This window comes from Cibotium barometz, chromosome 59, assembly GCF_041138505.1.
Source record: "Cibotium barometz isolate CiBa-2024 chromosome 59, ASM4113850v1, whole genome shotgun sequence".
In the NCBI taxonomy this organism is placed as follows: Eukaryota; Viridiplantae; Streptophyta; class Polypodiopsida; order Cyatheales; family Cibotiaceae; genus Cibotium; species Cibotium barometz.
This window is the reverse complement of record NC_141104.1, coordinates 21,203,952-21,216,000: the sequence shown is the minus strand read 5'-3', so window position 1 is coordinate 21,216,000 and position 12,049 is coordinate 21,203,952. Positions and strand designations below refer to the sequence as shown.

Here is a 12,049-nt window from a genome sequence, read left to right as displayed (position 1 = left end):
TTACAAAATAAGTTTTTGACTTCCTTCTTTGGCATTAAGCTCACGATAAGGCCACTTTGTGATGTCCGACGTCGTCTTACAAAAGATAGACTTTCATTACATGCACATGCAGATAAGATAGACTTTCATTACATGCACATGCAGATAAGATAACAAAGCGTCTCTCTCTCTCTCTCTCTCTCTCTCTCTCTCTCTCTCTCTCTCTCTCTCTCGGCCACACTCATTCTGCTACTACACATGAGAGATAAGGTCTAGCCTTGAAACCTATCCATATACGAATAGCAATATTCACTCGACACTTGACAACATCCTCACCGTGATAATTGAGGAAGCAAAAACATGGAGAATATATATTTTATTACTTCTTTGTGGACTTTCATAAATCATTTGGCGTTGTTGCATGATGGGAAAGGTTGATCATAGAGCTAAGGTAGTTAGAAGTAGAGGATAAGGTTGTTTGGGTGGGTCACGTTTTTCATATCACAAGTTCTCTAGGTTGAATATACATGAACTTGTGAAAAATTAGAAGTAAAGGGATCTACAATGGCTAAGCTAGTGGTCTCAATGCAGGTAAGCTTATAGACTTCAATCATACACTAGCAAAGATAGTGGTCTAAATACTCATCTACATAGATGATGTTATACTCCTATCACATTTGGTCAATGTGAGCATGTGGACACTCAATAGATAGATGCAAAGACAGCTTATTGCACTCTACCTCTTTTTGCAAAGAAAGGACTTGATATAAGCTACGTACGACTACCAAAAAAAACACCTTATGTTCAAAAATGACATCATTAGGAATAATAAATTCTTACACTTGTTAGGCATAAAATCCTCCATGGAATCCATAGTAGTAGCCCAGGTAGCCCAAAGGATATGTATCGCTAGCATGACTTAAACAAGAAGGCTTTTAGTTGTGCTTTTAATAAGCGTTACAACAATATAGGGCAAGTTTATATGTAGTAAAGCTCACAATGTTGGAATGGAACCAAGAAGAGAGACTACAAATCATCACAACTCATTGGCAATAAGACTTCCATCCCACATCACATCATTCTAGCCTTCAGGCATTTGTTCATTTGGTCACTTACATATTCAGTCTATAGACATATTCATTGATTAGTGTCCCCCATAAGCAAGCACTAATTAATGAATAACCTAAGGTTTAAACCTTAGCCTCTCTCCCTCTCTCTCTCTCTCTCTCTCTCTCTCTCTCTCTCTCTCTCTCTCTCTCTCTCTCTCTCCTAGTATGCTTGTCCCAACCCACTCTCCGTGTCAGCCTCAAACACGACAAACACCTCCCATCCTCTCTCTCTCCCTCGTTAGCCTCACAGACGTGCCCTCCCTCGCAAGACCTAACCTCTCCCATGGCTCAAACACCCTCCCCCCCCCCCAACTCCATGTGTTTGATGCACGAATTACAAATTGCAAGAAAAGGCTAAGGTTCAAAGGAAGGCTTGTTTTTGTCCATTGAATAACCCAAACCCATACTTATTTTACCCACAAGGAAACCAAGGGTGGAAAACCATATTCCAAAACCACCTAAAACCCAAAAGTAGTTTTTTTAGAATTCTTACCCTCTTGCAAATCCGCCACCACAGATCTGTTCCCCTTCAACTACAAGCTCCTAACCACTATTATCAAAGATTTTACCTCAATTTCATATGGTTGATGCACCGTTGGGTTTTTATCTCAATTTCTCTTTTTTTTTTAACTCTCTAGCCCATAGTCAGCAATTTGTTTTCTCCTCACCATCAAATTTTCCAAAAATTCCATAGTGCTTTTTAGTCTCCAAAATCATTATTTTTTACTCAAAATAGTCATTTTGCCCAAAATGCCCTTCAAATTACAAGAAAATTCCCCAAAATTGTTCAAAATTTGTTTGAAGCTTTTGCCAACTTTTTGACCACTTATGCATGCCATTTCAATCAAACCACCAATAGGTAAATTATTTATTTTAAAAACCAATACATTTGAAAGCTTATTTTTAATATCTTGTACACATCGCAATGACTTGGACATCTCCACATAGCCCTCATCAACCATCCAAACTTTTACGACTTTTGGCCGAATGTCTTCGACTCACTTCTATATCTGAACGTATTTCACACTTATTCGAGGCATTACTATGCATCTTCAACGACAAATCCAACGATAGATGGTCGAAAATTTGGACACACGATCATGAAGGGTGTTTTATCATGATCCCTATTGGCAACACTCGCATCTTTTCTCCCAACATTCAATTTTGTCAACTCATGGAACAACATGGAATTATTTGAGGGTACAAAATCGAAGATGCTCCCACAGTCACATGAAGTTTTTTTGACTCATTTAAATTATCTTCAATCTCACCTCCCACCTGAAAAGATTATTTTCACGCTTCATACACATGTTCTTCGAGGATTATAAAATAAAAACTTTTACATTTTATTTTGTAGCACACAAACCATCCATTAGGTGCCATTTTCTTATTACAATAACTTTTATTTCAATATTCCCTATTTAGATTTAACTCTAGCATAGAGCTACTTTACCATTCTAATTCCTGGTCAATAGATTTTAGTGAAGTGAAGATGCCACCCCATTGAAGAATCTCAATGGCTACCTGATTATACCCTTGCTCCCTATCCATCCTTGCTTGTATCTTATGTTCATACTAGCCCATTTGATTTTGCGACAACTGAGGATAGTTGCTCGTTACCCCTGGGGCGAAGCAATGTCTACACTGATGTTATGTGACCAATGTCAAAGGACAAGAAAGCTCATGCCAAATGACATGATGCCTCTACAACCCATACAAGCATTAAAACCATTCATGAAGTGGGGGCTAGATTTCATGGGACCATTTAAAAAGGTGACACTGAGACATAACAAGTACATCATAGTTGCAATCGACTACGTAATCAAGTGGGTAGAAGCAAAAGCTTTACCAAATAACTAGACACAAAACACATCATTGTTCATTTTATAAATCAATCATAACAAGGTTTGGTTGCCCTGTTGAAATTGTGACTGATCAAGGAACTCATGTCCTAAATAAAGCCATAGAATAATTAGCAGGAGAGTTCATGATAGTGCACAAAAAATCAACCACATATTATCCGAGGTGTAATGGGCAAGTTGAGCAAGTCAAGAGAACAAACAAAACACTTTCTCATCCTCTTTATAGCCTCTCTTCTTGTGCCCTTTGTTTTGCTTCTCTTTGTCTTACCTCTTACTAAGTTGTTTGTTCTACCTATTTGTGTGCTTTATTTTCTACTTCTCTTCTCTCTTGTTCTTAGAAGTTATCGACTTCCGTTCTTTGATTTTCCTCTGCTTCTTAGATTATCTATTGCTCTAGACTTTTAATTTGATTTGGGCTCGGCCTACTTAAGCTTTTATGAAGCTTTCTTTGATTTTGTTTTCCTTCTTTCGTGCGTGCTTCAACCTTTGTAAAGCCTTTTGTAGATTTTCATGCAGTGACAGTGATGGTTGGGTGGCTTCTTCCTCTCTCTTTTTATCTTCTCTCTCTCTCTCACGCTCTCTTTTCCTGCCCTTAGATTGGTATAATGAACTGAGGCTACAACTTCAGAATGCAAGTGTCGAGCTCTAGGAAGCAAAAACAAAATTGATGAAGTGGGAGAAAAAGGCTGCTCTATCAAAGGGAAAAATCAAAGAAGCAAGGCTGTTATTAAAGGAGCAAATTAAGATCAATACAAACCTAAACTTAGCCAATGATACCCTTAGAAGAAGTTACTACAAGCAAGTGGCCATGAATTTTCTTGAGCACATTTTGTGTGAATGAGTTAATAGGGGGGGGGGGGGGGGACATTACCATTGACTTCCAGGCATTGAAAGAGATGGCAGAAGGAACGAAGGCTGAATACATGGGGGCCTTGAAGGAAGCATGGTGGGATCCCCACTCCCATTCCCAAGGTTAAAACAATAGAGTTATAGTGTCAAAGAAAAAAGAAGACCGAGCCTATGAAATCATCTAGAATGATGATGAAGTAGAAACCTGTAGTAGGAAACCAAAAGAAATCATGGAAGAAATGGAAGATAGTGATGCTGAAGAAGATTTAGAAGAAGACAAGGATAGGGGGAAAAGAAGACCTCGACCTTGAGGAGTAAGATGAAGATGATACAAATGGGAAAAGTCCAGGACAACCCAAGGGTGATAAGAACTCAATAGTAGCAAACCCAGGGACTGGAAACTTAGAGTTAGGAATCATAAAAACATCAGAGCCAGGAAAAGTCAGTACAAAGACAATCCAAGGGCAGCAAAGACAAAGGGAAAGGGAAGCAAGAAGAAGAAACCAAAAAAGAACAAGGGAGTTAAGAGTAAGTGGTAGAAAGCTCACATACATACAAAGAAATGACCAAAGAAGAGAAGGTACATTAGAGCTTCCAAAAGATCAAATAGGGATGGCCGGTGGTAGAGCCTACTCGGTACCATATGTACCTTACAAGCATCCAAGACGCATTGTGCTCAATGCATCCAAGATGCATTGAGCTCCTCTACTGTGAGTAGCAGAAGATGATAAAGCTCCCTCATTGACATGGGCAACCACAATAGACTTTAGGTCAATTAGGAGGAGTGTGGAGTTTCTACTCGGGTCTCGAGAGTTGATAAACAAAGTTAGAGAGGCAAGAGAGAAATTTGTTGAAATACACCAGAGGGTGCTTTGGGTCAAAGAAGAAAAGGAGCGAGAGATCTAAAAAATCAAATTAGAAGGGAACACTCTAATGTAGTTATTTAGATATGCACATCACATGATTGAGGCCCTACTCAAGTTGAAAGAGTTGATCTTGCAAGAAAACGAGGTGTTGAAAAAGGTAATCAATCACCTGTCACCTCCACACGTCTTGTATGTGCTCCGACCTCACGATGATGTATTTCCTCACTTCTTTCTAGTACTCTATCCCTAGAGGTATGAACCCTTCAATGTCGAGGAATACTGTTCAATTGTCTTTTCCTCTAGAAGGACTCCATGGTAGCCGCTCCGTCATCCCTGACCGAAGCCACTCCTGCTTGCATTTCTTTCTCCAAAGTGGATTTTCAGGTTCTTGCAAAACGACAATTGCCTCTCTTGAGGCCTCCACCCTAGTATGCAAAATTGTTGGTAGGGCCGTTGTACACGCGAACAGCTCAGGGATCTCTTTCAGGCCAGCCTCATTAGAAAACTTGTGAAGATCACCGATATTCACCCTTTGGGGCGTGGATACTACCAGGTGGAATTCGACTCGCCAATGGCATCAAACCGAGTCATGCAGCTAAGTCCCCTTGCACTGCGTATGGTGCATGCCTTCTTTGCATGGTGGTAGTATGGCTTGGATCTAGTGTCTGACCTGTTGGCTAGCGTTTCGGGCTTCTTCCAGATACAGTTTGTTTTCCAGGCCTTAGGGGTGATTGGTGGTGCCATCGGGAGAGTGATGGAGTCCCCCCCCCCCCAAACTGCTGCCTTTGCCCTCGTGCGGGTAGCTAGGATTCCATCTCTCTGCATTTGTGTGGCCTCGTTGGAGTCTGTACCGCATTGTATATCTCTTCCTACCCTCCATGGCGACCCCATATAGCCTCCCAGGCCAATGTTTCATTTGCAGGTAGATGGGCCGTCAGAGCTTACCCTCAGCGGAGGCAAGCCAGGAGACTGCCCCCAGTGGTTCGTCCCCTTGTTTCTTGTGCTGATCCTCGTCAAGGGGCAAGAAGAGCGGTAGGCTCTCAGGCAGCAGAGCCCTAGGCCCTGACTTCGGATGACCCAACTACCGGAGAGGTGGTGGACGGCTGGCCCGTGCTCGGGCCACCAGACGACCACTCGAGCTGAGCACCGCTATCGTACGAGCACTAGGTTGGCAAATCTCAGAAGGATTCGATTATGTCAGAGAACCGTTATGAGCATTTATCTCAAGGTTTTCTCGTTGGTGACGCACCCTTGCCGGGCCCCTTCAGCCTCACTAGTATGGCGACCTATCCCTCGTAGAGACCCCCCGTCTCCCAGTGTTCTGAGAGGCCGACTGGCCTCTCTGAGCCCTCGGTGAGCCCATTCCTACAGCCATTCTCTCCGATGGATGTCTCCTAGCAACACCCCTCCCCCGCCTCTCCACCCCTCCACCCTCCCTCACCTCCTCTCCCTACTTCATTACTGATTTTACTCGTTGCGCCCCGCCCTTATCTTTCGAGGCTCCCCCCCCCCCTTCTTGCCTCTCCAGAGCACTCTCGTCGTCCCCAGCACCTCTCTCTTTCTGAGTGATAAGTTGTTAGTGGAACCATTGCACCCTTTCAAGTCAACCATTGTGGAATTGTTAAGGGTCTCTAAGAGACCTTTGTTAACTACTCTTATTCCTTGATTATCATGTAAGAGGAATGTCTCTCTCTCTCTCTCTCTCTCTCTCTCTCTCTCTGCGTTCGTATATAGCGCGCGCGCGCGCACACACCCACTCTCTCTCTCTCTCTCAGCAAGTGCGCAGGGATCTGGCTGCAGATGCGATGAATTTTTTGAGGCATTCCTTCTCCAGCATCTCCGACCCTCCATCCCTGCACAGCGACTCCGATCGGGAAGCGCCGCCGCGTGCTCCACCAGCTACGCCTCCCCCGCCCACCTTCGACTCCGATAGCGAGGATGCTCGCCCTGCACCCCCAGCTGCCGTCTCCGCTGTAGATTCCCTCCGCACCAGGAACCGAGTCGGCATCGAGGATCACCTGGACGTGCTAGAAGGCAGGGGCGGCATCTTGGTCCTGTCCAGTATGGACTCATCTTTTCCCCTTTTAGCTGTCTAGCTCTCTTGGTTTTTTGCTTGAATTATCTCACACATTTTCCTTGTGCCATCACCAATGCAAGTGCCATCTCTTGCTTTTCTGCTTGAATCTGGCCATTCTGCTATCAGAACTGCCGTCACAAATGCAACTGGCTCCACATCCCACATCCCACCTCATGCCGACGCACACCATGTAGTACTCTTGTCCGGTCCTGAATGTGGCTTGGTGCCAGGGTGATGGGCTGTGACGATCGCAATGATGCTGGGTATTCTGGGTGGGGGGTGATATACTTAAAGTCCCACTGTACGTTATCTTGAAAGGGGCTTAATCTTTGTATGATCCCATTACTCCACGCATGATGTGGGTGGGGTTTAAAGGAGCACGGATGCTTGAGATGTCCTCGTTGACCTCGTTGAGGAGAATGAGAGTCCTTCTTGGATATTCAAGCACTTTGCTCACCAGCACAATGTACCTTGTCGCGAACTTAGAAATTAGATTTGAAGTTTGAAGCCAATTTGTTGTGCAATGATCCGTGTGCAGAGACACAGGACAACTTATATGACAGCGTCTAAAAGTGCGTTTGGATAACATTATACATTATTGCTTTGATCTAGAAAGTGGTGCATAGTTGTGGTCCATGCAGTGTTGGCTTTAAGGGTGAGCTTATGTTAGGAAGGATATGATTTCTCTATCTTCATTGCTGCCACTACACTTCCTCTCGTTATTCTCTACTTGGCATAAAAAGATAGATCTGAAAAGAGTAATGCACAGTGCAGTGCTGTCTGAATATCTTTGTCATCTTTTACTTCTATTTATCCATATATGCCAACTTTGGTTCTACTGCTGAGTTGATAACAATCAGGGACGATGGACACTGGGCCTCTTGGTTATATCCAATTTTTGCAGGGAGGGCTTGATGAACCTTGAGGTTTCCAAGGGCTTGAGTTGTAAGACTGCGTGTGTGTGGCTACAAAGGTCTTTAATTTTTGAATGGATTATTGTTGTGTCTCGAATCCAGCACAGTTTTTGATTAACTAAATGCATAAGGTGGCTTAACTCACTATGTTTGGGTGTAAATTTTTTTTGGGTTGCAGGGGGGCTGCCAAGTGATTGGCATCTGGGTGGAGAAATGACATCAGTGATGGGTCTGGACCGTTGCTTTGTCTTTCCAGGTAAGCATGTGGATCCAAGGTTTTAATTGCAAATGGCTGGGTATTTAATCTTAGCCTACCCTTGGAATCACAATGAGCTTGTTGGTCTGGGCCTAGGTGAATGCTTAAGCATTGTAGTTTATGTGTCTTCACATGATGCTTCGATGCCGGAGATAATAACCCCTTTCAGAGTGGCTGCCATGATGGACAAAGCAAATTTGACACAAGAGAACAACGACAAAGAAAATGGCAGTGCCTCCTTTCATGAAAGCTCAGAGGCAAGTGATAAAGGAGAGGAGAAGCAGCACACACCTGCTGCAGAGGTGGAGTCATGCCCACCTTATGTGAACACGTATCCGGTCAGTGAAAGCCTTATCAGGTTGGAGGGGCACAAGAAGAGGAGTGCTGCACTGCTGCAGTTGTTTCAAAACTCTCATTTCTTCTCAAGAATTTCAAGATTAGACGAGCAACTGTGGAAAAAGCAAACTGTATTTGACCAGCCTACTGAAGAGCTGGATGATGGAACAGCGTCAGACAACTCATCAGAACACAAAAAATCTACAGAATCAGCTGAACCTGTTCCCATTGTCATTGAAGGAAGGGACTTTGACCCTAGAAATGCAGGTGGAGTTGCTCGAAATGCTAGATGCTACAGCTTTGACAATGGTGATATTGCGGTATGCCTATCATTCTTTCAAGATATTACTTCTCTTGAGTCCTTTTTTTCTGGCGATCATTGTTTTTTGTTGGAAAGTTGTTTTCATATTTTAACAGGGACCTGCAAGTTGGTCCTCTTTCAAACGTACAGGTTTGAAACATATACAGAGGGATTAGGGCTACCTGAGCAATACCAGTTGTGCATAAAGAGGATCTCTTCAACCAGCTTTAGCATGTAGAAACACCTCACGTACAAATAGATGCTAATCCTGATTGGACTGTGCAGGTTTGTCACAACCCATGGGAAGTCAAGACTTGGAGCAGGCCTACGCCAAGCTCAAGCCTAACATAGGAGGGGTGAATCATGGTGGTATGCAGGCCTACGAGCACCCCTCCCTTCTTCAGCAGTCAAAACGCCTATTGATTGAGTCACCACAGAAGTGGACTGTATAGTCTCCACGTGGATCATCATGTGGGGTGACTGCAGAGTCATCACGTGACTATCATTGTGAGAGCCGTCATGAGAGCTGACACTCCAGTCGCCATGAACATCGTTATGCGCATGGCAATTGCCATCAGCATTGACATCGCTTATCCCCTTCTTGGATCCTTTATGTTCCAGCTCCATTTGTAGATCGAGGTCTTCTTCTCCTCCCTCCATTTGTCAGCGGATCAACTCACATGCCATGCATGGAGCAGTCCGAGATATTGAAGCTGCTTTGAGCCTCCCAAATACAGTGGAAAGATGGATGGCCTGCATATCCTGGCCCACGTAAAAAACTTACCCACTAATAACCTTGGCCGAGGGCTCACATGCCTTACAAACTGCAAACAGCGTTACAAACATGTTTCTTCTACTCTGCCGAACATTGCATACGTGTCTCTTGAAACCACTGTTGCAGCGTCTTACCATATCTTCAATCCCGGCAAATGATCAGCCATTAACATGCATGGGACAGATTGTCCCCTGGCTTCAATTCTTGGCCATTCTAGAATGGCCAAGAATTGAAGGCTTTTAGCATGGCCTGATTATGCCCTCTTGGACCAGCCATACATTCAATGTTAATTGAATCTTTACCACTATGCATCCTTGCTGACCAATGGCCACTTGGACTTGTTTGGGAAGTCCCCATCACAAAATACAGAAACAATTAATTTGGCTCAAACAATTCTTGGGGAAGTCTCCGTCACAAAATACAACTTCAAGTTGTTTTATGAAAGAAGAAACAATTATTTTGCCTCAAACTTACCATACAAGTTTTCCTTGAAAATGACGTCTTTTTGTTGCAAGAATTAAAATCCTTGAGCCGCTTCTCATGGGGACAATCTTCATGGTGGTCCTTTGCTTTGCAACCCATATCTTTTGTACCTCTGGGTCTTCATGTAGGGCCTTTTAACTCCATGGTTTTGCACATGAGGGCCTCACTTCTGAAGCTCATACTTCATGGGATGCTCCATGGCCTTCATTTCACTAGAGAGAGTGGTCTCCTCACACATGGTGTATGGGTGTGTTCTAACTAAGCTATTAATTAAGATTCACAAGATAGGTGATAGAGTGTGCACAGAGCGGAAGCAAAGGGAGAACTAAAATGTGCTGAACTGAGAGTGCAAGAGAGAGAGAGAGAAATGAAGCCAAAAGGCTGAATATACTGCAGTGAATACAATACCAAGCAAGAGACCTAGTAGTCTCAGAAGTGAAGGATACAAAAGGGAGCAAGTGTGTCAACACATGAACCACACAACAACATGAATGAACATATGGAATGGGAGAGGCCAGCCCACCTATATATAGGTAAGGGGCTGGTCGACTGGACTTCAGCACCCGACTTGGGAAAAATGCGAGGAAAATAGGGGTGGCCAGCCCACAATCAAGGCCCATAAAAGGAAACAAATATGGGCAGCATATAGGGATGAATTGCTAACACCCCCTCTCAGGATGCTGAACAAACTCCAAGAAGCCAAAGATGAGCCAAGGAAGCCCGAAACACCGGCTTGGTGAACAAATCTGTTGCATTCTTTCTAGAAGGACAGTACTCCAAACACAAATCTCCAGCAAGAACTCGTTCACGAACATGATGATACTGGATCTCGATGTGTTTCGTACGAGCATGAAACATAGGGTTCTTGGCGATGGCGATGCAACTCTAATTGTCACACCAAAGAAGAGTAGATTCAATACGAGGAAAGCCAAGTTCTCCCCGTAATCTCCGCAACCAAATCGCCTCACATGCAGCACAATAGGTTACTCAATACTCCGCCTTTGTAGAGGAAAGCGCCACAGTAGGCTTCTTTTTGTTGCTCCGTGAAATGGCTCCAGACCCAAGTGAGAAAGCACAACCAGTGGTCGAACGTCAAGTATCGAGATCTCTAGCCCAATCTGAATTAGTCCATCCAAGAAGAGTGCACCCTTGGCCATAAAAGATGCCAAAATTTAAAGTACCACTCAAGTACCAAAGCACCCTGAGAGCACACCGCCAATGCTGCTAACGGGGCTTGGATGTGAAAGAACTCAATAAGCTGACTATGAAACAAAGGTCCAATTGGGAGTAGGTCAACCGTACCAAACAACCGATAAGAACTTGATATTGTCCCAAATCAATCCATGGAGAAGCATCGAGAAGAGAAAGCTTCTTACTAGTATCCATAGGAGAAGATACTGGTCTACATCCAGTCATCTGAAACATGTCAAGAATCTCCCGTGTGTACTTTTTGTTAGATATCATCCCCTTCTTGCTGGCTTCCTATTTGGTGTCCTATTTTAGCCTGTAGGGCTGACCATGTTAGTCAGAGGGGTTGGTCACCCCTCACCTATATTTTACCCATATTTATTCTCCATTTTATGGTCTTGGGTATTTTCCGGGTCATGGAGGTACTTTATCACTAGTCGGCTGCCTTCATGTGGGCATATATATAGTTGGCATGCCTCCCTCATATTTCAGTGCTTGCCTAGCTTTGTTTGCTACAGTCCCTCACATACGAGGTTCTCCCCTCTTGCTCGGGACATAGACAGCAAGAAGGGGATGATGTCTTAACACACCCTCTCAGCATCGGATGCTAAGTGAACTCCAAGAAGCCAGAGATGCCATCCTCGATCAAAGATAAAAGACTGCAGAAACAGGTACCAAGAAAGCTCCACAAGCAATCTCCTCAACAACTTAGCTATAAAAGCAATAGAACAAGTTGTCAGATACATCGCTCCTCTGGAAGAAAATAACCATAGAGTCTACGACGTGCTGCTCCAAATAATGATTCCAAACCCAAGTGTAAGAACACTCCCCGAAGTCGAATGTCGTGTATCCAGCTGTAATATGCGGAAGCTTCGGAGAAGGATCGGTACTTCAAAACTCAGAAAACAGCACTCTTTTCGCGACGGAATTAACGCACAAAACTGAAAGACGATGTGCAGAAAATAGAGAGAGAAGGGGGAGATGGAGAAGGACACAGTATTGGGTCCCAATTACCCTCTGTAGGGCCCCCACCACGGATGGTGTATTTGCTTTA

The 12,049-nt window shown here is 43.9% G+C and overlaps 1 protein-coding gene across 2 annotated transcripts in view; it reads left to right on the top strand.

Annotated features, from left to right (window-relative positions):
* The first annotated feature begins 6,340 nt into the window (after window positions 1–6,340).
* LOC147605592 (uncharacterized) overlaps window positions 6,341–12,049 on the top strand; it is a 28,462-nt gene continuing 22,753 nt past the window's right edge. For both annotated transcript variants that reach the window (XM_086793062.1, XM_086793061.1), the window contains exons 1-3: window positions 6,341–6,726; window positions 7,835–7,912; window positions 8,009–8,568. In XM_086793062.1, coding sequence (XP_086649188.1) covers window positions 8,408–8,568 — 161 coding nt within the window. In that variant the 5' untranslated portion in view covers window positions 6,341–6,726; window positions 7,835–7,912; window positions 8,009–8,407. The remainder of the gene's footprint in view (window positions 6,727–7,834; window positions 7,913–8,008; window positions 8,569–12,049) is intronic.